The sequence below is a fragment of the Lissotriton vulgaris genome, chromosome 6 (assembly GCF_964263255.1).
Source record: "Lissotriton vulgaris chromosome 6, aLisVul1.2, whole genome shotgun sequence".
NCBI lineage: Eukaryota > Metazoa > Chordata > Amphibia > Caudata > Salamandridae > Lissotriton > Lissotriton vulgaris.
In genome coordinates this window covers 600,292,542-600,319,784 of record NC_141694.1, presented here as the reverse complement: position 1 = coordinate 600,319,784, position 27,243 = coordinate 600,292,542, and the positions used below count along the sequence as shown (strand labels likewise).

Here is a 27,243-nt window from a genome sequence, read left to right as displayed (position 1 = left end):
AGATTGATGTGGAACTTGACTTGGACTGGGCTCCAATGGCCACTGACCTTCAGTTCTTGGAAGACCGCTCCCCATCCTTCCATGGAAGCATCTGTCGTCAAAACCATGGGAGATGGTGGAAGTTGGAATGGTAAACCTCTGGAAAGATTGTCTTTCAGCAACCACCAGCTGCTTGCCTTCCTCTTCTCCGGAGTAATGACAATCCTGTCGTCGAAGGAGCCTGTGACTTGACGCCATTGTTTGTCCAACTGTTCTTGCAGTGGACGCATTCGCAGCCTGCAGTGTGGAACCAATGGTATGCAGGATGAAATCGTTCCGAGAAGCGATTTGTACTTGCGAACTGACAGAAAATTCTGTGTCTGAAGAAGGCGGGCTGACAGAATCAGCTTGTTCTGGCGCTCTTCCGAAGTAAAAGCCAGGCAGCACTCTGTGTCCAGGATAGCCCCTAGAAACTTCGCTGTCTTGGAAGGGCGTAAAACTGATTTTTCTCTGTTGAGCCGAAGACCCAGTTGCTCGAACAGTTGTCTGCAGGTCGTGACTGCCCTGGACACCTCTTGGGAAGAAGGGGCTTTCAGCAGCCAATCGTCCAGATATGGAAAGACCTCTAAAGACTGTCTCCTGAGAAAGGCTGCCACCTGAGCTAGTACCTTTGTAAAGATCCGTGGAGCGGATCGGAGACCAAAAGGCAGTACTTTGAATTGAAAGTGGCTCTTGCCTACTGTAAACCGAAGATATTGCCTGTGCGCCGGATGAATGGGTACGTGGAAGTAAGCGTCTTCCAAATCTAGGGTCGCCATGTAGTCCCCTGGATTGAGAAGGCGGAGGATGTCCTGAAGAGTGATCATCCTGAAGGACAACTTGATGAGATAAGTGTTGAGCTGCCGGAGATCTAAAATCGGACGCCACTTGTCCCTAGTCTTCCGAACCAGGAAGAACCTGGAATAGAACCCTTTCCCCTTTTGGGAGAGGGGTACAGGCTCTATTGCCCCCTTGGTGAAGAGTTGGTGGGCCTCGAGATGAAGGAGTTTGAGATGTTTGGGTGGAAAGGCGTCTTGAGCTCTTGTTGGAGAAAGATCTTGAAATTCCAACGTGTGTCCTTCCTTGATGATCTGTAGGACCCACTGGTCTGTTGTTATGACCATCCAGTTGTTGAGGCAATGGGCAATCCTGCCCCCCACTGGTGTTAATGAGGGCACAGGAACCGTGGAATGAGCCACCTGGACGCTATTTTTTCCTGGTGTTGTCTCTTCTTTGTTGGCCTTGATGTCCTCTCGGTTGTTGGCGAGAGAAAGAACCCCTCTGAGAGTATTGAGGTTTATATGTTTGGCTAGATTGTGAGCTGGAAGAGTAGCGGTGCTGATTTCCGCCTCTATAGGTGGAGAATCCTCTCCCTCTTGCTCCTCTGAAGGGTACCGTGCGATATTGCAACGTTCCCAGGGATTTGGCCGTATCAGTATATTTCTTTATGCCCTGTAGGGCGTCATCTACGTGTTTGCCAAATAGCATCTCTCCATCATATGGCAGATCTAGATCCTTATTCTGCACCTCCTGTCTGAACCACGTGGCCCTCAACCATCCTTGGCGTCTCAGGACCGCCGAGCCGGCTAGCGCTCGAAATGCTGTGGTTGCTATGTCCATAGCACAGTCAATCACCTCCGAAGAGGCCCGCTCTCCCTCCAGCAATATCTTCTTTACCTCTTCCTTAGAAGAATCCTGTAGTTCCTCCACAAACTGAGAAAGGTCGCACCACATCTGGCAATCGTAACGCCCCAGAATCGCCAAAGCATTAGCCGCCCTAACCATAAGACTGGCCATTGTGGAAAATCTTTTACCCACATTGTCTAAACGCCTGCCCTCTTTATCTGGAGGCGTAGTTAGCGGCGTGGATGGGTTTTTTGATTTGCTCTGTGCGGCCTGAGAAATTACAGAGTCCGGTTTCGGTTGACCCAGGAGACACGCCGGGCTGCCATCTGGTGCTTTATACTTTTTCTCCAGTCTTGGAAGCACCGGAAGGACTGTGGCTGGATTTTGCATAGCCTTCAGGCCTTCAGTCCAAACATGTTCAATGATGGGGATTGAACGTACTGATTTCCTAAATGGTTCCTTGAAATCATACAAGAAATATTCTGACTGAACCGTGGTAACGGGGAGACCAAACCTTTTGGAAGCCCGTTCCATCAAGTTGTGAAAACCTCCAACATCCACTGGAGGAGAGGTAGCGTTATCAGGTTCTGTGATGTCCGGATCATGAGGGCTATTTGGATTCCAGTCCACCTGCTGGTCTTGGTCAGGGTCCACTTGCTGGTCCGCATCTGACGAGGCAGTATCATAATCTGTATCCCGAACAGGCACTACTTCTTGTAGATGTGCTGCAGGAGCAGTATCACGCTCTCTCAGAGGCAAAGAATGGTCTGGCACAGGCTGTGATGGCTGAGGCGGAGGTGTCCGAGTGGGCACCTTTTGAACCTCCTGAGGAGTTGGAAAACGCCTTCGGTAGTCTTGCAACATAAGTTGTAGATCCGAGATAAGAGTGGATGGCATCGCCACCATCTCTTGTTGAGATTGACACGAAGGCTTCTGCAAAGGCATTTGCATGCTAGGCATTTCCTCTCCTCCATAATAATGTTCTGGAACATAGTGTTGGTGTTCCATCTCTCCTTCCTCAGAACTGATATCATGAACGTTAACTCGCAGGTCAGAAGGGCTATACGCTTGGCCAAAGTCGCTATAAGCTTCTTCAACAAAATCGTCATCCAACAGTAGGTTAGGTGGAAATTTTTGAACCTGTCGCGGAGACGTCATTTCTGGTGTTATTTGCCTCCTTTTGCTTGAAAAAACAGTTTTTCCAGTCGTCGACGACATCGTCGACGGGGTCGTCGTCGTCGCCGGTAACGCTTTCAAGGAATGTGTCGTCGACGGAAGCGCCGACAAAGAAACTGCGCCCGTCGCCGAGGATTGTGCCGTCGACGAGGAGAAGCTCATAGTCGACGAAGGATGGAGCGTCGACGGGATCGTCGACGAACTCGTCGTCAGCATCAATGTTACAGGAGTCGTCGACACGGTCGTCATCGCGTCGTCCTAGTCGTCGTCGTCGCCGCGGAAGCGATCTTTGTTGTCATCGTCGTCAACGTGGAGAAGGTGATTTTCGTCGACGACGAACAGGCATCAGGTGTCTTGAACACCGTCGACGGTGCAGGCGTCGTCGTCGCAGCCGTCGTCGACGAGCCCGTCGACGAGGCTAATTTCACAGACACATCCTTTTTAACAGAAATCGTCGGCGTACCTGTGGTTTTCACCGTTGACGACCGCTGTTTCTTATCCGAAACGACCTCCTGAGTTGCAGTAGAAGGCTTTTTCACCCCTCTATCCCTTTCAGAGGGAGGTGAAGTGACAGGAACAACTTTCTTCGCCTTCTTTGAGGGTTGCGATTCCTCAGGCTTTCCCTGCCTCTCCTTTTCACCGTGGTGAGGAGATTTTTGGGAAGCAGGCCGGTCAGACCTATCAGAGGTCCCTGGTAAGGCCTTGAGAAGGGGCTCGTCTGAAGTAGAAGGGGGAGACCTACCCCTCTTCTTAGACTTCTTAGATGACACGATCGACGAGGAGCCCTCACTGTCTGATGACATAAGTTCTTGCGTTCCTTCATCTTCTGAAGCCATGTGAGGAGACGTCCTTCCCTGTCCCTCAAGGTCTTCGTGGAGAAGGTTCTGCAAATCTTGCAGTCCGTGGCCTTATGGTCAGGATACAGGCAGTATATACAGTCCACATGTTTGTCCTCGACAAACAATCTCTTCTTGGAGCAGGTAGCACAGGCTCTGAAAAGTACTTTTTTCTCCTTGTCAGACATGACAAAAAAGAGATATAAGTTGAAGAAAAGTAGTTTGGAATTGAAGAAAATGAGCAGAGCTCAATGGAGACTCCCTTGCACAACGTGCGGTAGAAAATCTGAGGCTCTGGGTTTCTCTCAGGAAGGTTCTATGGGGGGGAGGCTGCTCTGATTGGCTACTGCTAGAATTTGGTCTCTTTTACAAAAAGAGGTGGATAAGCTACAAAATGAGATGAGGCCTAGGCCTATTTTTTCACTTTGTGCTTATTACTAAGGCATTTTCTATTTACCGAGGCTCCCATTCCGACGACGGGGAATGATACAAAGCATGAGAATCTATGAAAGTTCCAATACTGGGGCAAGTGATGTTGTGCGACGCTAGAGGTCTAGGATAAGTCTAGCTGCGGCATTTTAGATGGTCTGGAGTCTTGTGAGAAAGTGTGTGTTGATTCCTACATAATGTGCATTTCCATAGTGCAGAGGGCTGGTGATGAGGGCTTGGGTGATGGTGTGTCTGGTACCTTGGAGAAGCAACTCGAAGATCTTGCGGAGCATACACAGGATGTGGAAGCAGACTGAGGTTATGGCATTGACTTGAGTTTGCTGTCCAGGATGATTCAGAAGTTCCTGTCATGTTCGGTCTGGGTTGGGGTGGGTCCAATGTTCGTTGGGCCACCGTGAAGCATCTAAGGGGATTCTCTGGTGCCGAAGATGAGAACGATGGTCTTGTCGTGTTTCATTTGAGGCAGTTAGTTCTCATTCAGTCAGTGACGCTTGTCTTGCAGTTGTGGAAGTTTCTTATTGTAGATGTGGAGTTGTTGGGGAGGATGGGCTGTGTGTGGTCGGTGTATGAGACGATATTGAGTCCGTGGGATCTGACTAGGTCTGCCAGGGGTGTCATGTAGATGTTGACGAGGGAGTGGCTGAGAGATAATCCTTGCAGGACACAGTAGATGGTAGGTTTGGGTTCAGAGGTGTCAGGTGAGAGGGAGATTCATTGTGTTCTATTGGTGAGGAAGGAGGTGACCCATTCGAGGGCAGGTACTTGGATGCCTATGTGGTGCAGTCTTGCAATTAGCATGGGGTCGGAGATGGTGTCAAAGGCTGATGAGAGGTGCAGGAGGAGGAAGGCGGATGCCTCCACTTGGTCAAGGAGTGTTCGGATTTCATCGGTGGCTGCGATCAGTGCTGTCTCGGTAAAGTAGTTGCAGCAGAAGCCATCCAATAAGTGGTACTGTTCAAAGTGGCTGGATAATTGTTGGTTTATTGCTTTCTCATTGGCTTTGGATGAGAAGGGGAGCAGTGAGATAGGGTTGTAGTTGCTCAGTTCATTGGGGTTGGCTGTAGGTGTCTCGAGCAAGGGCTTGACTTTGGAATGTTTCCATTCCTTAGGGAAAGTTTGTGTCCATTGAGGTGTTGAATAGGATGGCAAATTGGTGGCCAATCAGGGTTACTCCTAGGTTGAAGATGTGGCAGGGGCAGAGGTCGGAGGGGGCTGAGTGGATTGATTTCATGATGGTGATGGTTTCCTGGGTGATGAGTTGGCTCCAGATGGTCAAATGAGGGTGGCCTGGGGAGGAGGGGTGGGGGGGGCAGGGGGTGTGTGGAGGCAGAGGGTGGTAATTTGTGAGTGTAGAGTTGTCTTCATCGAGGAAGTTCTTGAGATTTGGTTGGGTATTGAAGTTGCTGTAGATCTTGTCATCTCCTCATGGAAGACGTTTGCAAGATCATCACAGAGGTGCTGAGAGAGGGCTATGTTGTTGGGTGCAGCTGCGGGGTTGCTAAATGCCTTGATGATGCAGAAGAGTTCTTTGTGACTGTAGGAGCCTGCTTCTAAGCTTAATGTAAGGGCTTCTTTTTTTGTCTTATATATTTGTTGGAGGTAGAGTTTGTGTGCCGTTTTGGTGGATGCTCTGTCAGTAGTGTCTTTAGTGGTGCACCTTCTTCTTTTAAGGAGTTTGCAGTGGTGCTTGGTGGTTCTGAGGTCACCAGTATACCAGCTGGTCTGTTGGTTGGATCTTCTTTGTGTGGTTTTCTTGATGAGGCGATTATATTTGCGCAGTCTGTGATCCAGGAGTTGAAACTTTTGACATCTTGGTACACGTGGTGGCATGCTTAGGTGGTAGAGGGCGTCGGTCCAGTCGCTTTCGGATGTTTTACTCCAGCTACAACGGGCAGAGTTGGGTCAGGTGGGAGGTGGAGGCTCCAATTCAAGCTGCTGACCCACGCACACAAGGCTCCACACGACCAAGGACCCGCCTACATTAACCAAAGCCTGAACTTCCACCAACCATTGACAGGACTACGCTTCGCCTCCCATTCACTTGCCCATACTCCCCGCATCTACTGAAGCAGAAGTGGAGGACACTTCTTCTCCCACATCGCAGCTAAGACATTAAACAGCCTCCCCATGCACTTTTGGACCCTCACCTCACTTCCATTACGAATGGCCCTAAAGACCTAGCTAATCGAATAGCCTCCCGGGTCTGCAAGCGCCTGGATATCACCCACGCTTTATAAATCCTGAATGATTGATTGACTTGCTTCAAAGCCAACACATTTGGTGTCTGAGACAGTGATTTATGTTCTCCTGAATTTGGAAAAGGATCTAGCACTGTAGGGGGGCGTGGCTGGCCAGCCAAGATGGTGGACGCAGCCTGATGGAGCTCCGTCCTGTCCCCGGGGGGGATGATCCTGTGAGCGCGAGTCCCGCGCTGCGCTACTTGTCGCCAGGGCTGTATTGAGTGCCGCTTATCCTGCCACCTCCTGCGGTGTAACTTTGGGTCCCTGGAGGTCGCCTGGAGCCCAGATCGGAGCGACACGGCCTGTCGTCTGGGAGGCATGGACTGCGGCCGGGAGCTGTGGTGCTACAGGAGGCAGCGCTACCTGGGGCCGCCTGCGAGAAGGCGGCTCAGAGAGTCCTCTGCTGGCGAATGGGGCCGAACTCCACTGTCTGCTACTGTGGCCCGGTCGATCACGGGGGGGGGGGGCGACGCAGGGCGGCCTTTTGCTCCGGGCCCCGGAATTGGATTGTTGCCGCAGGCCCCTAGTGAAGGATCGCAGGATTCTTGGGGGCAGCGTCAGAGGCCGGAGTTTGCTGCCCGACTGATCCGGGTAGCTCCAGAGAGGACCTACTGGGACGATTTTGGCGGCTGCCTGCTGGGGGCCGGATGCAGAGGCCTTGCAGTGGCATTGCGACCCCCATCTGCAGAGATACAGCGTGGTGAGGCTGTGCGGCTACTAAGCGCAGAGGCCTTGGGGGTGGCGGTCACCAGCGACAGGCTCGTCCATGGCCTGGCAGGATATCTTTGAGGCGGTAGGGAACTGGCTGCTTCTCCGCCCTCACTGGTAAGGGGACCTGCTCCTGGCCCCCCCTCCTATCCCCTCTGTTGGATTGCTGCTTTGCTACTGAAGACGCCTGATTGCTGGGTGTTTATTAGACCAGAGAGGCCGGTCTCTCGATTATTTCCTGCCCCCTCCCCACCCTCCCCCTATGGGTAGAAATCGGGGACGAGGTCAAGAGAGACGGAGCGTCTCTGCTGCCCCTCGCGCCATGTTGAGCAACTGCGGCGGGGATTCCCCGCTGAGGCATTCCTTGTCGGGCACTGCTGATGGTCAACATCCAGATAAACTGGATCTGATACTCCAGGAGATTCGGGACTCCAGGGCGGCGATGGAGTGGCAGTTGGACACCCTCACCACGGGTCTGACTCTGTTGAAGGCGGACCATGGCAAGCTGGCTGATAAAGTCAACGAACAGGGCCTCACTCTGAGGGATCTAGCCCTGACGGTGGCGGACCACTCTTCCTCCCTGTGACAGTTGACACACTACTTGAACGGGTGGAGGACGCTAAAGGGCGCAATCGGCGCAACAACATACCGTCATGTCTTCCGGAGCGCTGTGAGGGAGCTAAGGCAGCGGATTTCATGGAACAATGGTTAAAGAACATGTGGCTCCTGAAGGTCTCTCCCCGTATTTTTGCGTGGAGCGGTCGCATCGAATCCCAACTGGCCTGCCCATTGATAGTGCGGATCCTTAATTATAGAGACCGTGACTTCTTATTACAGAAAGCCAGGGAGAAGGCACTCATTCAATTTGAAAACCACCGGATCTCTCTCTATCCTGATTATACACTGGTCGTGCAAAGACAACGTGCTTCTTACCTCGCAGTGAAGAAGAAACTACAAGCTGCTCAACTTAAGTACACACTGCTGTTCCCCGCCCGCTTGAAGGTCATTTATGATAAAAAATCACACTTTTTTGAAAGCCCAGCCGACGTGGAAGAGTGGATTGAAGTGATGGGTATAGGTTCCAGTCAGGCCGGTGCTTCGTAGACATCTTCGCAGGGCATGCAAAATTCACCCGAGAAGGTACCTTCCCAATCTACAAGGCCTGGCAGGACTGGTAAGAGTGCGGGTCCTTCAAAGGTACAGCAACGGAGGGATCGCGAGGACACGCTGGCAAAGGTCGAGGCATTTTGCGAGACCCAACACAAGATTGCTACAGATTCCGAGGATAGCAATATCCACTCGGACTCCGACCACAGTGTTGTTCTGTTTCCTACTGTCACACCTAGACTGGCGGATGATCTAATGGACGAAGGAATATAGACTATGTATCCTTTTGTTTACAGTGCTAGTCATGCAATCATGGATATTGGTACTGTTGGATGACCCGGCGGGTGGTGGAGGAGTTGTACCCATAGATCCTGAACTCTAGGCCCACTGATGGTGGCTGTTCATGTCTTGGCGGGGTGGGATGGAGGCCCCGTCGGACACTCCCCATTTTCCCCAAGGTTTTAGGGCGTGGGAGCTGATGCGATCTGATCTATATAAATTGAGGCACTCCTCCCTACTGCAGAACTGGATGCAGGCTCGGACCTACTCTACTTACCTACATACACTGATAATTTCTAATTTTTCTCCCCCCCCCCCCCTCCCCCTCCCGGGATGGGTACTGTAGAGCCGTTGGGTGCCTCATGGAGGAAGGTAGACTGACTGCACAGGTGGCTGGCCATCCCCCTCATAGCGTATGCAACATGGTTAGTTTTTGTTTCTGCATGTTGTACTATTGTTGGGCCCTGTGCATGCTGAGCGCCGCGCCGGGTTTAGGTTTTGTTCTTGGGGTTAGGATTACCTGGTCATGCTTACCCGAATGCTTGCTGCTAGCACCAATTTTCTGTCCCCATAAAAGATATGGCTATTACTATTATGTCCCCAGGGTCTTATAATTTACTCACTTGGAATGTACGAGGGCTAGGTGCCATCCAAAAGCATCACCGCATACATGCATTCCTTCTCCGACATCAAACACACATTGCGTTCCTTCAAGCATCACATTTAACGGACACTGAATCTCAGAAAATGAGGAGGGAGTCTATACTCTACCAATTATTCTGCATTTGCCAGGGGGGCCGCCATATGGGTGCGGCATGGGGTTCCCTTTGTTAAAACTGACAGGAAAGTAGATGAGCAAGGACGGTATCTGCTGATACGGGGCAGGCTTGACGGAACCCTGTTGGTGTTGGGGAGTATTTATGCCCCGAATTTTGACCAAGATAAATTCCTACAGAAATTGGGTGGGGCTTTGGCTGATTGGGATGGGATTCCTTGGGTTTTAGGGGGGGGATTGGAATGCGATTCTGGACATAGGTTTGGATAGATCCCACCCCCAACTACAGGCCTTCAGCACTATTAAACTGACTGACATGTTTGCGGCCTGGTCTGATGGTTGGTCCCTGGCAGATACCTGGCGAACACTACACCGTTTACATAGGGAATACTCCTTTTACTCTCCCATGCATAATGTTCATACTAGGATTGATCGCTTTTTTGTGCTCTAAGTCCATCCTTGCGTCTATTGGAGGATCTGAATACTCAGCTAAAACATTCTCCGATCATAGACCTCTGCTCCAGACATTGCTCTGGGGTAGGGTGCCAACCTGGAGGTTGAACCCGCAGTTGTTGGAGGACATACCGTTCCGTTCCTTTTTATCCTCCCGGATCTCGGAGTATCTGGAGGAGAATGGAACACTGCCTCATTTCACCTGATTGAATGGGACGCTCTAAAGGTGGAGCTGCGATAAGGCGACTAGTGGGAGCCAGACAGGAGGTTCATCAGAAACTACAGGATGTGGAGAATAGATTGCGCTTGCTAGAGAGGGAAGTGATTAGTGACCAAGGAAAGCGCGCTGAATTACAAGAAGTTTACATTGATCACGCCGATACGCTATAAACTCTCAGGGTTATAGACTACAGGGCATACACACATCGGAAACATGCTGAGGCGGATAAACCTAGCACATTGCTCGCCCGGTTAGTACAGGACCGACCTGATCCCCCCCCCCATATCACTTGCTTACGTAACCCAGATGGGACATTAGAGAATACACAACTAAGCATAAATGCTGCATTTCGTACCCACCTCCAGAAGCTGTATGCACCCCCCCGAGTCACTGGATCATGACAGCTTGAATGACTTTTTCGGGAGCTGCAGTTCCCGACGCTGTCTAAAGCCATTAGGAAGGGCATTGATGGTCCCATCACCCAAGCCGAGATCCGTACAGTGATTAAATGCCTCAATCGAAATAAGACCCCTGTTATAGAAGGTCTCCCTGTGGCGTTTTACTCAACATACTCGGAGATCCTAGTACCGGTATTGGAAACTGTTTTCCGAACGGTGTTTGACACCGGTTACTTGCCTGAATCCACCATGCAAGCGCTGGTCGCATCCATACCGAAACCTGGACGGGACGGATTGGATATGTCCAATTATAGACCGCTGTCATTACTGTCAACAGAATATAAGATATTAAGTAAAGCCATTGCTAATCGGATCCAATCTCATCTTCCCTCTCTGATACACCAAGATTAGTGCAGATTCCTCCCGAACCGCAGTACATCCCTGAATACTCGTCCTCTACATTCGGTCATGTCGGCGGCCGTCAACGACTTCCCATTTGCGGGTTGTGTGGCATTGGACCTCAGACAGGCCTTTGATTCCCTGTCTTGGGAGTACATGTTTGCAACATTAGAACGTTTTGGATTCCCAGATACGTTCCTGCGATCGATACGCTTATTATACACGCGCCCTACTGCCGGAGCCTGCACTGGTCGCTATATATCGGACAGTTATAATGTTTATAGAGGCACGAGACAAGGATGCCCCTTCTCTCCGCTGTTGTTTGTCTTGGCCCTCGAGCCCTCTGCGTGGATTTGCCGACAAAATGGACATACCGGTATAAGGCACTTCCCATCTTATTTATATTTACGCAGATGATATTTTATTGTATTTCAGAGACCTCACAACTACACATGACCCTATATCAGCTATCTTTGACACCTTCGAGCGACTTTTGGGTCTGGCAATTAATCCAGTGAAATCAGTGGGGTTCTTCTTCCAAGAGACGCCACAATTTACTCACATACAATTCGGCATCCACAATATGCCAGTTGCCCCAGATACCTTTAAATATTTAGGAATACAAGTATATAGATCACCTGAAGACCAAATTGATATTCAGAGAGCAATAACCAGACTTCGGGGCAGCGTGGGCTTCTGGACTTTTTTACCCCTGTCAGTGATGGGACGCATTGCCATTTCAAAGATGGTTGTGCTGCCTCGTCTCATTTATTATTTTGTCAACATACCTGTGCTGCTTCCTCGGTCTCTCTTTACGGTGTTGGACTCCATTCTGACTACCCTCATTTGGGGGACAGGCCGGAGACAAATAAGCCTTAAAAAATTGCAATTAGGCACGAGTGCGGGTGGTTTGGGGGCGTCGGACTTCCGAGCATTTATTATTATGCTTGCCAACTCCAATGGCTGTCATATTGGTCAGCAGGCAGAAACCTACACGAGATTGGTTTCACGCCTGAACGTCTTAGCCGGGCGAACTTCACGCTCTGCTACTACCTAGGGCCAAGCTCCCTCTGGACTGTCCGCCTCTGTTAAAATGCGCTTTAATTTGTTGGAAGAAGGCCCTATCTTACATTTCAAATACCCCACCCAATGCAGCAAATATTCCTCTATTGGGGATCCCCACACCACAAGGCAGACTCACTAGTCATAGGCTCCGAGACTGGAGGGATAGCGGAGTGGAAGAGGTAGGTTCCTTTTTCGGGGATGTCGTACTTTTAGATTATGAATCATTTCTGCAAATAACGGGGTCCACACCACGACTATACCTGTTACCCGCTACAGTGGCTCACTACATACGGACTACTTGGGCGCCACAACAAACTGCACCTGTGCAAAATGAGCTGGTACACTTATTGTATTACATGGGACCGGGTGGACATCTGGTCCACTGGTTGTACAGAGGGATTAGGACACATGCAGCGCTATCGCTCTCGACCCTTAAGACTTGCTGGGCTGAGGATGCTGCTAGGGATATAACCGACAGGGAGTGGAAGTTGATATTAGAACACCCTAAGAGAGTATCATGCAATGTCTGGTTGAGACTCATACAAACGATGGTGCTCCATAGGGCACATCTTACCCCCAGGAGACTGCACCTTATGTTTCCGGATTCCTCTCACCGCTGCCCTCGCTGCGGAGAGGACGAAGCTGGATTTTTACTCATGTTGTGGTCCTGCCCCCAGCTGCGTGAATTCTGGACTGAGATATGCAGTACCCTCAACACACTGACCTATGGAGGTATTACCCTGCCTATTGGGTTTACATCGCCCATCTCGGTCACACAAAGTTGGTCTCAAATTCGTAGATATGGCATATGTCTTGGCTATCAGGGTCATTACTATGAAGTGGAAGTTCCCTAGATCCCCTACAGTGATGACGTGGCAGACGGACATGACATTGTGGTGAAGGGCAGAGGGAGCCGCCCTCTGTAGGGAGGAAGAAAGAGGGTTACGCAAGCACCCGATAGCATTGGAATGGGAAGCTCTGTTGATTGCTCTAGAAGCGCTGGATTTTTCCCCAACTGTATTGACTAGGTCTCAATAAGACGTTCTTGATCACTGACACTTTGTTATGTATGCCCCCTTTTGTATGAATACAATTGCGATATTTTAGTCCTAAAGGCCCTGTTAATCTAGTGGTGCTCAAAGACGATGTAGATGAACTGGGTTCGGGAGGGAATGACTAGAAATTGGGTGGGAGGAAGGGAGTGGGAAGAATGGGTTAGGTTAAGTTTGGTAGGTTTGTTATTTAAATAAGCGATACACGATTATATGATGCAATTGGAAATAACATGGCATGATTCTGTATGGTGTGGGAGTGGGATGATTGCAACAGAATATTTATTTTGATATTGATTACATGATGTTATTCATACATGCCTTTTTTGAAATATCCTTGCATTGAACTGATGGGGGACTGGAGAAAACAGTGAAAAAAGACTGCCAGAATCTTTATTTGTACTGTATTGGATCATGTATAGCCACGGTCACCAATAAAGTGTTAAAAAAAATGGATCTAGCACATTGCACTGTTCAATATGTAAGCAAAGCTATTTTATAAGATGGTTAGGCCCACTAATGCCAATGCTAGCGCCCTCGATCAATCTGGAAAGTGGCTAAGAGGACATTGACAACACAAAAAAATCTGGCCCGCTATTGGTAATGAGGAACCTCGGAGAAAGGAGGTAATATTGATATCCTAAATGTTCAGAAGGCATTTGACAAATTCACATTTTTTTATACACATTTCATAAACAAATCATTTACTATGGCCCAGCATTATTCGTCCATACTGAGGCAGTTATTATTACAAGACTTACCATACAATCCAAGTGCTGAGATTGATTACAATACAGTGTGTATCCATGTGTAGCGTCTTAAAGTGCTTCATACTATGTTGGCCTTCAGCGTTTGAACGGCACCCCTGATCAAAACATTTCACAAAAAAGAACATTTTGGCAAACATGAGATGTAGAATTCCAGATGCACAAACAGATGAAGAGTTTTTTTTAACCATTTACTGATAAAATCAAGAAATAAATTGTGTCCCATTTGAAATCTGGCAATAACATTCCCATACAAGGCAATAGGTTTTAAAAACAATCTCGGAAAACCTAAGCAGAGACCACAGAAAATGTATGTGGATGGGCAAATGATCGGGTTCAGTGTATCCTAAAATGTGGGCGAAAATGCATCTCCTAGCGCCATCAATCATTTTACTCAATAACCTGCCAGCTAAATCCCATCTCTTTCCAAAGGCTGATTAATAGTAAACACATGGATGTTTTAGCAACAACCTCCCCGTCCAACAAACTCACTACACCACAAAAAGTGGTTCTTCCAAATTCTGCAAACCACTGCTCACTCAGACATCAAGCTGAGCTCATTTATTAATGCCAGGAATTTAACAACACGATTACAGTCAAAAACACCGCTGCAAATGAAAAATGGTACATGATTAATAGGGAAAGAAAAAGTCCCTTACTATTAAAAATGGATGTGCAAATTGGGTAACTGCTATAAATCTTATGCCTGGTACAACATAATAAGCAAAGTTGGAATGGATTTCTATGTCTTCCTTTCTAGATCATAAAGAGGAAAATATTTGAAAAGGTATAAAATCCTCTGTCATACCTGAACTATCATGGTTTCTATTTCAAGAAGCAGTACATTGTATGTATCACTCCTCACGAGCTGGGCAGGATTCCTGCTCAGTTCAAATCCAGCAGCCTCCATTCCTTGTCCACTTCCTAAAGAAGCTGAATATTCTTTTCCTAAAGCAGCAACTTGTTGCAAAATAATCCAACCTCCGTCTGTCCTTTCGGTAGAGCACATTACTTATTTTAGTAATTTATTTGCGGGTTGAACTAAGTGTCCTGAGTACATGACTAATGAACAATAAAACTGCTGTGGGCGTATGTCTGCCGTAAATAAAGGTATTAGGAGAAAATAAATATACAGTAAATCAACTTAATTTTAAGTTCTCAAAAAAGATCCCGTCATCCTGGAGGTGGCATTAAGAAAAAAAGAACAGTAAAGCAAAGGAAGACATTTTAGATTAGAATTCTGGGTGCCATATAACTAAAGAGCATGGAGGAACAACTTGATTACGTACTGTGTATGAATGGCCTGGATCAATTACAAGCTAGGGAGCGGATTTGTGGAGAGATCTTTCCTCTAAGTAGAGTTCTTAAAGAGAATGTGTGGCTACTGGGATGTGTCTGTGGCAATGTTGAAACCTAAAGTGGCAGAGAAGTAACAAGCATTGGCAAAGCCAATAGGTCTCAGCAATCCGAGAGCTGTAGGCGGTGGCAATGTTAATGCATTTGGGTACGGCTATGGGGCTGGTTTTATTGATATTACAACAGTATTATTCATTCATGGTCTGTGTCCCCGGCCCCCAGACTCCCAAATCGCAGCATTCGTGTCGGAGTGAAAATTGCACTTGCTGAATATATTGATTCAATCAATTTTGGGGGTCTTACATTCATTAATTCACATACTAAATTTACGTTCACTGTAAAGAGAATAACTCATGACAGGTTGTACATACATTTTTAAGCATACACTAAAATTTTAAATGTTATCCTTGTAAATGGAAGCGCTGTTCTTTGCTACATACCCGCTAGAAAACACGGCACCACAACTCGAACATTCTCCCCTTGAGCTTTTCCCACTATTAGAGCTCATTCCAACTTATTACAACTTCTGAATTAAAACTCGCTTGGAGTACACAAAGAACTTTATGGGGCGAGCTAGGAATAGAAGAGTAGGGGACTACAAGGATAGGCAAAAGCATGAGAACTAGAGGTATCTGGGGCTTTCAATGCCTGGGAGAGGTCGCCCATAATATGTGGAAAGCTGCTCTAAGCACACAGAGGAGTAGATTTTAACTATTTAAACCGTAGCTATCTGAATGCCACAACATAAGACCAATGGAAGAGGAGAAATTGTAAAAGATCTTATATGTTAGGAACATTATAACATTTTATTAACACCATACGATTTTGGATTACAGCAGACTTTAAAATGAGAAGTGGGGTATGAAGTGCTATATGTAGAACAAGTTATTAGTATTCTAAGTGTTGGGGAGGACATCAGATCGAGTTTGTATACAAAACAAGGTATTAGTCAAGTTTTGGGGGGCATGAAATTGAGTCTTCAACAGTAAAGAGGGACACCTGGAGAGAAAATGACGGGGGTGCTTATAGTCACATACACCTGTCTACACTAAGTGTTACAAAGTGTGACAAGTACTATGGGAACGGTACAAACACAGAAGGCATACCTGTTGAAGGTCAGAGCAGGGGTGGTGGTGGGGGGAAAAGTGGGGATGGCTACGTTAGCCATGCAAACTTTTAAAGCGGTTCTGTGCTTAACAGCAGTTTCAGAGATGATGGCTCTGGTATTCATACGGTGAGCAATACCTAGAGCTGGCTTCATAGACACCTTCACCGTTTTGTTTATTTACCAGTCGTTGCATTTTATTCAGAAGGCTGAGCGTGACAGAGTGCACGTGGTGTGCACACCACCGTAGGTGTCAGCAGTGTGTCTGTGACTATTGATGTTGTTGACACGTTGTAGTTGCAGTACAGCTGCAGGGTTATATTTAACACAGAATTAATGTTTTCTTTGGTGATCAGTCTTCCTCTCACATGCCTAATAAACTCATATTGCTGACGCTCACAGTCATGTGGAACTGAGGTCTCTGGTTTAACTCACAGCACCGTGAACGTTCCCCTAGAATACATACAGGAGATCGATATAGCGCTTAGCGGAACTAGACACTAATGAATGTCACGCAATGCAGAGAGTACGAGGCTGGGGAGGTGTCCCTCTTTAAAGGAAGAGTTACATAGGGAGTACAGATTGTGACTGAGTGTGTATAGTAGAGTACAGAGGCTGCAAGTGAGTGTTACAAAGTGCACTACTCTCTGTGGAGAGTGGAGCCGCGGGAGTGCTCACAGGGATGATGTGAATACAACAGGGTAGAATGTGCGTGAGCAGACCTCCTCGGTGAGACGCAGGGTAAAGTCGGGCGTGCAAGAGCTGGGAGGCAGAAACGTCAAGAAGGAAAAACAAATTAAACAAGCAATGGGGGGGGGGGCTGTATATGTTGCAGGTAGATTATATCATCAGAAAAAAAATGAGCGGGTTCGATGAGAAGGTGTGCATGCACGAGCAGCAGAGCACCCTGTCGCAGCAGCTCCGACCGGAGCACGGCAGCTGGTCTTTCCCAGCTATGGCAGACGAGATAAATTAAAGGGGGCAGCGTTAAAGGCAAAAGCAGAACAAGGGGGCACAAAAACTGTGAAAGGGGAAGGCACAAGCCAATCAGAGGAGTAGGCCGGGAGCAAACTGCAGAGATTCAGACCCAGATTCGGGTAGACTCCACCTCAGACTAAGAATGTGATCAGCAAATGTACAAGTTTTAACTATTTCAACATCTCAGACGGCATTTGTGGAGATGCTTTTTTAGTTCTCATTGGGAATGGCATGCTAAGGGCAGGTCACAAGCCATCATATTATAGATACATGGGAGACAAATCATGTTAGAATATCCTCTTCTCTAGTGTCCCCACAGGCAAAAGTAAGTAAAGGAGATCTTGTGACAACCATATCAAAATTAGTACCTGGTCATCAGAGAGACTGCTGTGAAGACCAACTAGACAAGAATGTAAATTACAATAAATTATTTCAAAAGTGCTATCTTCAGATCAGCCTGTAAAGTTAACATGAATATGGCCAGTAAGAAGTACCGATTTCCGTGTTTTGTTACAGTATAAAGTTCTCAAAAGGAGAAGCTTGACACTATAGGCGTTTGTCTTGGAGGCAAATTGGATGGCAGCATAGCTGTTCGGCTCCCAGCCTAAACACTATTAGATAGATATAAAACAATTCAAAGCACCATATTTAAGAAGATTAAACGCTCACTGGATGATTTATAAGCAAAAATGATCTCCGACTTTAACTGCTTGGAGACAGGATGACCATTTCTGATAGAATGCTGACTAAAATAGATCTGGTTGGTGCAGCCCCTGACATCATTCAGTGACTAACTGCTCAGTTCTTTATTTTTTGAACTTATACTTACTTCATTGTAATCCACTGTGGACTATTAGACACGGAATGTCATAAATTCAGTGGTCTCCACAATCCTACACCTTATACTGTTTGTAAGATTTGTGGAAGAGATCGACTTCAGAAGAGCAATGAGACACATTGTTGAGATTGGAGAGGATGGAGAACAGAGAGGTCCAATGTTGTTTAGGGAATCTCAGTCCATATACCACCAAGAGAGTGGCCTTGATACAGGTGGTTGGAGGAGTGTTGTGCTAGTAGTGTGCCATGGTCTTTTCTCGAATTACCAGTCATCCTTTTTTATGCTTCACATCCTTAATATACAAGTAGCTTCAAAATGCATTTGGAGTTAGCGTAAAACAAACTGTCTGAGGAGAAAAGATGGCAGCGGACTAAGGCGATAAGCTGTTAGGCTCTGCCAGAACGGGGATTCTTGTATCTTAATCGTCAACTTTAATCATTAAATAAACCCCAGGATTGGTTGTATGGACCTTTGTTAGTTTACAAGGAGACATGATAAGGCATAATCATTTACATCAAACACCAGTGAAGTCCAACTGGGGCTTCACACAAATTGATACATAGATTTGGTGGGGGTTTAAAAGGTTTTATTAACAAATTAATTCAAACCAATTTATTCATTTAATAAGTATTACATTTAGTCATCACTGTTATAGATTCAATTAATCAATTAGTCGATACTTTAAGACAAGATAACATATCACATTAGTAAGAATTACAAATAAAATAGAGAAAATGCAACAAGAGTGTTCCATAAAGGAAAATCCCTAATCTAAATTAATGGGGATATTAAGATATAAAGGGCAATTATCTTCAAAATCAAGGTAAGGTGTCAGGTCCAGCAACCCAAATGAAGAGCTCTGATGAGAGAACACAAATACAATGACATGAAGCCTTTAGCAGTAAAGCAATGGAAATTAGCCCACGCTGGAAAGTATTCTCAGCTTAAAGTAAGCAGGCATTCCTAAAGTCTGCTTCTCAAGTTCTGCAGCAAGCCCCCCACCTGGTCTCTGGAAGAGAAAGGGAAATATAGATAAATACCAATAAGATGGGCAAAAAATAAATATGGATGAATACAGATGGAGAAGGGCTCTGATGGGCCCTAACTAATCTAAGAAACACACACTAATATAATTCTACCAAAACATCAACAGCAACAAATCTTATATTCGCCATTCCCAAGAAACAATAGATTTCTAGCAAACTGTGGGAGCAGGTAAACTTCCTAGTTCCTCACGTCTTCACAATGCACTATGAAATCAGGTCTTTGGTTTGATACTTTAATCAACTCTTGTGGTTCAGATAGTTCTTGTACGTGTCATGTTTACTGCAATCCCTTCTCCTCCCGGTGAGAACCTCACCATCAGTTATCTCATACATAAAGAAATGCCTATTCGTTAACTAACAGAAGGCTTCTGTGAAATGACAGTGCTGCAGTGGAAAGAGAAAAACAACTTGTGCAAAAATAACAGTTTAATGAGAAAAACAGGACTCTTATCCCTAACGTGTAAAGTCGACAATTAACATAGCATCAGTAGTCAGGCTAACTAAAGTCAATACATTATGTTACTTCATTCATGTGTCTTTAATATCTAGATATGACTATCTACTACTAATTTGTGTTGTTTGTGCATGTTATTCAGCACTGACATATGCACTTTTCAGTAAAATGCATGTAATTTGCAAATGAGGAAATTCACTTTATCAACTCTAAAGACAAACAAACTGCAGAGGAATGGATCGGTTTATAGTGCACTAAAGGAAAATTAAAAAAACTTGTTGCACAAGTTACTTACCTTCGGTAACGATATATCTGTAAGAAACAGTAGTTAGTATTAGATTCCTTACCTTAGAATATCCCCTGGCGTCAGATTGGATCCGGAAAATTTTGCGTAGCAGTACCCCTGCGCGTCGGGATGCGGAGGCGGAAAGAAGGTGATGGACTGCCCGATGTGGAAGGCTGTGACTACCTTGGGCAGGAAAGAGGGTCGCGTCCGCAACACAACTTTGTCCGGATGAACAGAAAGGAAAGTAGGTTTAGAGGAAAGAGCCTGGAGCTCACTCACTCTCCTGGCAGAAGTGATGGCAACCAGGAATGCAGTCTTGAGAGTAAGGAGACGAAGAGGACAGTTATGAAGTGGCTCGAAAGGAGCGCACATCAGGTAAGTCAGAACAAGGTTCAAGTCCCACTGAGGCATCACGAAAGGAACAGGAGGAAACATATGAGTGATGCCCTTCAAAAAACCTATTTACAACTGGGGACTTGAACAAAGAGGAGCCTTAAGAAGGCGGAAATGGCAGAGAGGTAGCCCTTGATAGTGCCCAGAGCAGAGCCTTGCTGGGCAAGAGAGAGAATAAAGAGGAGAACTTCTGAAAGAGGGGCAGAAAGAGGATCCACAGCCTTTGCTGTGCACCATGCCACAAATTTGTTCCACCTGCAGGCGTATACCGATTTCGTGGAGGGACGCCTGGCTGCCAGAATCACATTACAGAATTCAGAATGCAAGTCAAATGGCCTCAACTGCCGCCGCTCAATCTCCACGCATGTAAGTGGAGACTGGACAGGTTCGGGTGGAGGACCGTCCCCTGCTGCTGCGACAGAAGGTCCTCCTGAAGAGGCAAACAAATCGGGGGATCGACAGACATGCTGAGTAGCTCGGGATACCAGTATCTTCGCGCCCAGTCCAGAGCCACAAGGATAACTTGGGCCCGGTCGCGTCTGATCTTCTTCAGCACTGTGGGCAGAAGTGGTATAGGCGGAAAGGCATACAACAGACCGCAGCTCCACTCGCGACGAAAAGCGTCTCCGAGCGAGTGCCGCCTTGGAAATTCCAACGCGCAGAACTGATGACATTGCGCGTTCTCTTCTGTGGCGAATAGATCTAACTAAGGCTCTTCCCACTGCTAAAAGAGGCCTTGCGCCACGTCAGAGTTCAGAGGCCATTCGTGATCCATCATGCACAGGCAGCTGAGTTTGTCCGCCCAGATGTTCAGGGAACCTGCCAGGGGTTGAACCACCAGGGTCACGCCCTGATGTTCCAGCCACTGCCAGAGGAGCAGAGCTTCCAGGCATAGGGTCTACGACCCCAACCTGCCCTGTTTGTTGCAGTACCACATGGCGGTGGTGTTGTCCGTGAACACCTGCACTACACTCCCCCAGTCAGAGGGGAGGAATGCCTTCAGTGCAAGGCGGATCACCCGCAGTTCCAGAAGGTTGATGTGGAGCCAGGACTCCGCCGGAGATCAGAGGCCTCTGATCTCCGCCTCTCTAATGTGGCCCCCCCAGCCCTGGAGGGACGCGTCCGTCACAACTACAGGCTCCGGTTGGGATAGGGAGAGGGATCTGCCGCTGACCCAATCGCGGTCCGTGAGCCACCACTGCAACTGTCTTGCGGTGCCCTCCGAGATCAAGACATGGTCGGACAAGTTGCCCTGATGCTGGGCCCACTGAAACTTCAGGTCCCACTGCAGAGCCCGCATCCGCCAACTGGCGTGATGCACCAGAAGGATGCAGGAGGCCATCTGCTCCAGAAGATGCAGCGTCAACCTGACCAAGACTCGGGATAGCGGTTGAAAGATCGGAATCAGAGCCTGAATATCCTGAACCCGCTGTTCGGGAGGATAAACCCGAAACAGCGCGAGTCTAGAACCAATCCAATGAAGAGTAGCTTCTGAGAGGGACACAGGTGTGACTTCGGCACATTGATGGAGAACCCCTGCAGGTGCAGGAGGTCGGCCGTAGCCTGGAGGTGGCTGACGACTGTCTGGGGTGAGCCCGCCTTCAAAAACCAGTGGTCCAGATAGGGGAAGACTGAAACCCCTAACCTGCGCAGATGAGCTGCGACCACCGCCATCACTTTTGTGAACACCCGTGAGGCGCTGGTAAGGCCGAAGGGGAGCACGGTAAACTGAAAGTGCTCGTGGCCTACCGTGAACCCCGGGTAAGGCCGGTGGGCCGGCAGGACGGGGATGTGAAAATAAGCGTCCTGCAAGTCCAACGCTACCATCCAGTCTCCCGGGTCCAGGGCAGCTAAGACCTGAGCCAAAGTCAGCATCTTGAACTTCTCGTTCCGGAGGAAGCCGTTGACGTTCCGCAGGTCCAAGATAGGGCGTAGGCCCCCTTTGCCCTACTTGGGAACCAGAAAGTAGTGGAAGTAACAACCACACCCTACTTCTGGCCCAGGAACGTGCTCGATGGGCCCCTTGGCCAAGAGGGCCGTAACTTCCTCTCGCAGAAGATTCAAGTGATCCCCCGACACGCAGTGGTACTGCGGTGGCATGGCTGGAGGGGTCGCCTCGAAGGGGAGGGAGTAGCCCCTTTGGACGATTTGAAGCACCCACCTGAACGAAATGATGTTGCGCCAGTGAAGGAGGTGATAGCAAACCCTGCCCCCCACTGGCGTCATGTGGGCCAGAAAGCTCGGACTAGGAAGGCTTTGAGGCGGATGTGGACTGGCCTCGCCTTTGTCCTTGGGCACCGCCAAGGCGGTTACCACGTCTGCCACTGCGCTGGATGTTAGTCTGCAGCTTGTGGCTGGCAGGACGTGTGGGGGCTCCCTTCCTTGGCCGCAAAAGGCAGCAGGTTGCTGGCGCGGGGCCGGCAGGCCCAAGGACTTGGCCGTAGCCCTGGAGTCCTTATAGCACTCAAGCGCACGGTCTGCCTTGTCGCCAAAGAGGCGACGGCCATCAAACGGCATGTCCATAAGGGTGTTTTGGACATCATCCGAAAAGTTGGCGGACCTAAGCCAGGCGTGGCGTCGAATCTCCATCGTCGTTGCCATCGCTCTACCTAGCGAGTCCGTTGTAGCCAGTCCACATCGGATAGAATAACGTGCCACATCTCGACCCTTCGCAAGGGCTTCGGCGAGTTTAGTCCGGGCCTCCTCCGGACATTGTGGCAGCACGGCCGTGACCGTGTCCCACAGAGAGTGGGTATAACGGCCCAAGAGGCACGCGGTGTTAACTGACTGCAACCCCAAACTTAGGGAGGAGAACATTTTCTTTCCGTACTGTTCGTACCTCTTGGATTCCCGATCGGGGGGAGCCGTCAGGAATGCGGTCTGGGAGTTAGAGGCCTGGATGACCAGGCTCTCGGGGTTGGGGTGGGTGGACAGGAAGCAAGGGTCGCCCGGAGCCGGGCAGTGGCGTCTGGCCCAGGTGCCCAGAAGAACGCCAGATAAGGCCTCATTAAACGGCAGCAGAGGCTCCGAGGAGCTTGCCTGCGGTTTAAGGACCTCCGTGAGGAGGTTAGTCCTCACGGCCGCGACGAGGAGTTCAAGGGATAAGGCCTTGGCCGCCTGCGTCAACACCACACTATAGGCAGCCCCCTCTCCGTAGCCACGGTAGGGGGGGGACAAAACCAGTGTCTGGCGAAGTGTCCAGACCACTGTCATTCCCAATCTCACCTGCCCAGTCCTGGTAAGGCTGACACTCACGTGCCAGAGGGTCCTCAGACCCCTCCCAAACCTCCTCGCCATCCATCTCCTGATACTCACGGTCGAAGGATGGGACCGGGTCATAGAAGTAAAAATCTCCAAATTGAGGGTAGGACCGGGGGACACCCTGGGGGTCGGGCCGGCGAGGTCGTAAGGTCGACCGGCGATGACCCGGATCCAGCGGGGCCCTGCGGCGCAAGGTCCGAAGTCGCCGACTGTGCCGGGGCCGAAGCACCCGACGGCGCTGGTGCCGAAGCACCCGGCTTTTTTGGGGACCCAGTCGGGCCGCTGGGCCTGAAGGCGCCGCGGAACCCGACGGAGGAGCGAGCGACCTCATGGCCATGAGTAAGGCCTCGATCTCCTCCGGCGTCGCGTTCTGCCCAGGGACCGGCGGGTATGGAGCAGGCCGCGACGCCTGCGGCTCTAATGGAGCCGCGTGGGTGGTGTCGCCCGAACCCCCGGCCGCGACGCGCGAGCGTCGGGGGGCGGAGTCAGAAGAGCGATGTCGCATCTTCGACTTCTTGTGCCTCTTACCCGAGGACTTGGAGCCCGAGGAATGATGTTGACTTCCGGAGCTATGATGACTCTGGCCCCGCGACCGGTCCCTCGACCTCCTTCCGGACCGGGACCTCGAACGGCGCGGGGCCGACAGCCGGAGCTCGGGGCGCTCGCGGGACCGCTCCCGCCTAGCCTTCGACCTCAAGGCCCGGCAGCCGGGGCACGACTTGTCGTCGTGGTCGGGCCCCAGGCAATGAAGGCACCGGCAATGGGGGTCGGTAACCGACATCAGTCGGCTGCAGTCGACGCAGGGTTTGAACCCGGGCATCCCTACCGGCACCGTCGGAGTCGGTCGACTCAAAAAGCAGATCAAAAAGATCCAAAAAGTTTAGTCAAAAATTGACTAAAGGGTACCACCTTCTCCGGACCTGCGCTTGCTGGTGCGGAAAAAAGAAGAACTGACGTCAACGCGCAACGGAGGCGTCTAAGTACTCTGACGAAGTCATCCCGGCGCCAACGACGCCGATGACGGACGCGGAGCCGCAGACGGCGCCTACCGACGTGCAGGGGTACTGCTACGCAAAATTTTCCAGATCCAGTCTGACGCCTGGGGATATTCTGAAGTAAGGAATCTAATATTAACCTGTTTCTTTCAGATACATCTTTCTACACGGTGAGCATCAAGCACCAGAGTACTAACTTTTATTGAAATTAATTTGGTACATTTAAGCATGAGGGTGCTGAACTTATATGTGTATTTGTCCCTGTGTTTCTGTCTTTGCATGGTACCAGTGGATTCCTCTAAAGGTTACGAGCCCAGGCTTGCACTCTCTGGGTATACAGGTAGTGCTACTGCCGGTGTAATCATGGACTCTGGCGAAGGGTTCTGAGTTAAGAGTTCTGAAATTTGGAGCTTGACCATAAAGTCTGTGGAGGTTGAATCTGAGATTAAGAAGAGCTGGGGAAGAATAAGGGATGCCAAGTGAAGAGGACACCGGACACATTGAAGTCCCAACATGTCAGCAAAGTAATTTAGTATTTTATTCTTATTTTATTTAATCAACCTTATACCTTATTAGTCCAACACGACACAAAGGAATGCAAAAGAGAGGGTGGACGAACCGGGAAGTCTCAAACAGGAAAAAGGATCAGGCACAAAGGGATAAAAGAGGAAAGAATAGGAAATGAATCAGAGGAGACGATGATGCACATTAGGAGTCCCTGGTTGGACAAAGGGTGCCCATCTGTTGATATTAGCTCATTAGCAGCAGTAACACGGGATCAAGAAACTACGAGGGAATCTTTAATTTCTTAAAAAATTATAACTCGTGAGCTTACTGAAAGACCAGGAAACAGAAAGAATCAAGGTCACACATTTAACAGAAGGGAAACGGTGTTTTGTAATGAGAGAAGTGAACGCAAAGACAAAAATTATTGGAGACCAAGAACTAGAGATGAAGAAATAAGCCTTGGAGAAGTAGCAACAATAACTTATATAACCGAGGGAACAGATAAAATAGAAGGAATAATGGTAGAAACAAACTTCAGAGTAATTGGAAGAAGAGAGTTCTAGAGTAAGAAAATGGAGAAGATAAAGGAATCGCAATGATAAATATACTGTGTGCTTTAAAAGACAATCAGGATATAGTGTTGAACATGTGACCACAATCACAGAAAATCAACAGGTCAAGAAAAACACATAAGAAACAGAAATTAAAACAATTTCTTTGTTCATGCCGCTCAGACAAGGGAAATTCAGTAAAATCAAAAACTAGGAAATTAAATATATGGTACAAAAGCAGAGGTGTCAGGGCTGAATAAAGAAGTCAACAAATTAAAAGGCAGAATAAGATTTTAGAACAAGCACTAGAGATACTGGAAAATCGTGCTTGATGGAGCAATTTACAAATAGAGATAGTAGTTAAAGTGGAGATAAATACAGATCTAAAACACCTTTCCCGCAAACATATGCACAGTTTAGACAAAAGAATTCATCTGAACAAGTAAAGAAAGAAAATACTATAGACTCAACTTTAGAAAATTAGTAAGATCCTTCAAAGCCAAGAATAATATTGGTGGATTTTTTTTTACATAATTAGTAGTAGATGCAATTTTGGGAACCGGGACAGTTTATAACAAAATTCAGATCACTAGGTCACAAGATCTAACTGCAGTACCCTTTGTGAGTTTTTTTTTTATTACACACCAAAATTCATATTTACTGTCACATAAGTTGAAAAACTATTAGAGTCAGTGACAAAAAAGCCAAACTTGGGGAGGTGTGGGGGGGGGGGGAGGGGTTAGAAATACCGTAGCAATGCTATTAGTTCATTCTCTCCATCATAGGCAGTAAGGCTTCGCATCTGGAGCAAAAAGGTGTAGACACTGAGTGAGTACTAGGGTTTCACAAAAGCATGTTACAGGAGGTGACTAAAATGTGTAGCAAGGAGGAAAAAAGAAGGAAAGAAAAATGTAATAATTAATAGCCTGAATAAACAAGACAAGAACTAAGATGATAGTTACAGACAATAACTTAACCATGGGAAACTGGAATGTGTATAGGACATCTAACGGGAAAAGAAAACCAACAATAGTAATGCAAGAAATATCCCCATCATTCAACTTCCTAACATCTATCCACATAGGAAATGAAGTTGAAGGTTTCCTGCCAATACCATCTGTAAAAGAAGAAACGATGCAAGCAGATTTCATTCTCCATTGCCCATCTCCACAGGAAGTTATATCACTACATTTCCCAGTAATCCATCTGGACAGTGACACCACTTCCTTTCCCCCTACTTCAATCAACTTCTCAGGGCATCCCACTGTCCAGGCGTCCTAAGCCAAGGGCGGATCAGACAATGGCTTCGCTTGTTTGAGTCTGTTAGGGTCAGGAAGGGCGTTGGGCCAGGACACCTGTACCACTGAAACCTATAAGGTGAGATAAAATTGCGTGCCTCATCCATCGCCCTGTATTGCCAAGCACCCAATTCACACCTAGAGCTGGACCACACACTCACATAGCATCCTCTTAACTCAGACCCAATCTCATGCACATCCTACTAACTACAACACACGCTCAAACTACAGAACACACATTCCATCTCATGCTCATTAACACTCATTCACCAGTAGTCCAAATATCATGAATTGCAGACCTCATCATCTACCACAATCTTGTTCCCATCTTCATCACAGAAACATGGTTTACCCCTATACCTTAGAGGTACTTCAGATTACAGGCTACAGCAGCCATCACACCGACAACACACATTAGAAGGGAGAAAGCCTCACATCATCCCAAAGTCATCCTGGTCCCTAACCTAGGGCAAGGAAACTAAACTCTATTCTATGGAGCTCCTGACATACAATTTTCCAGTGTCTTGCAACACAGACAGCCACATTCCATCTAATTGACAGGCCTCCTGGTTCGAAAAAGGACTTTATGATCACCTTTCCACCTCA

The 27,243-nt window shown here is 48.1% G+C and overlaps 1 protein-coding gene across 1 annotated transcript in view; it reads right to left on the bottom strand.

Moving 5' to 3' along the window:
* The window catches only part of USP45 (ubiquitin specific peptidase 45), a 2,087,971-nt gene that overhangs the window by 1,894,512 nt on the left and 166,216 nt on the right, over nt 1-27,243 (bottom strand). The window contains exon 4 of the mRNA XM_086926622.1: nt 13,564-13,667. Within this exon, the coding sequence (XP_086782748.1) occupies nt 13,564-13,667 (104 nt within the window). The remainder of the gene's footprint in view (nt 1-13,563; nt 13,668-27,243) is intronic.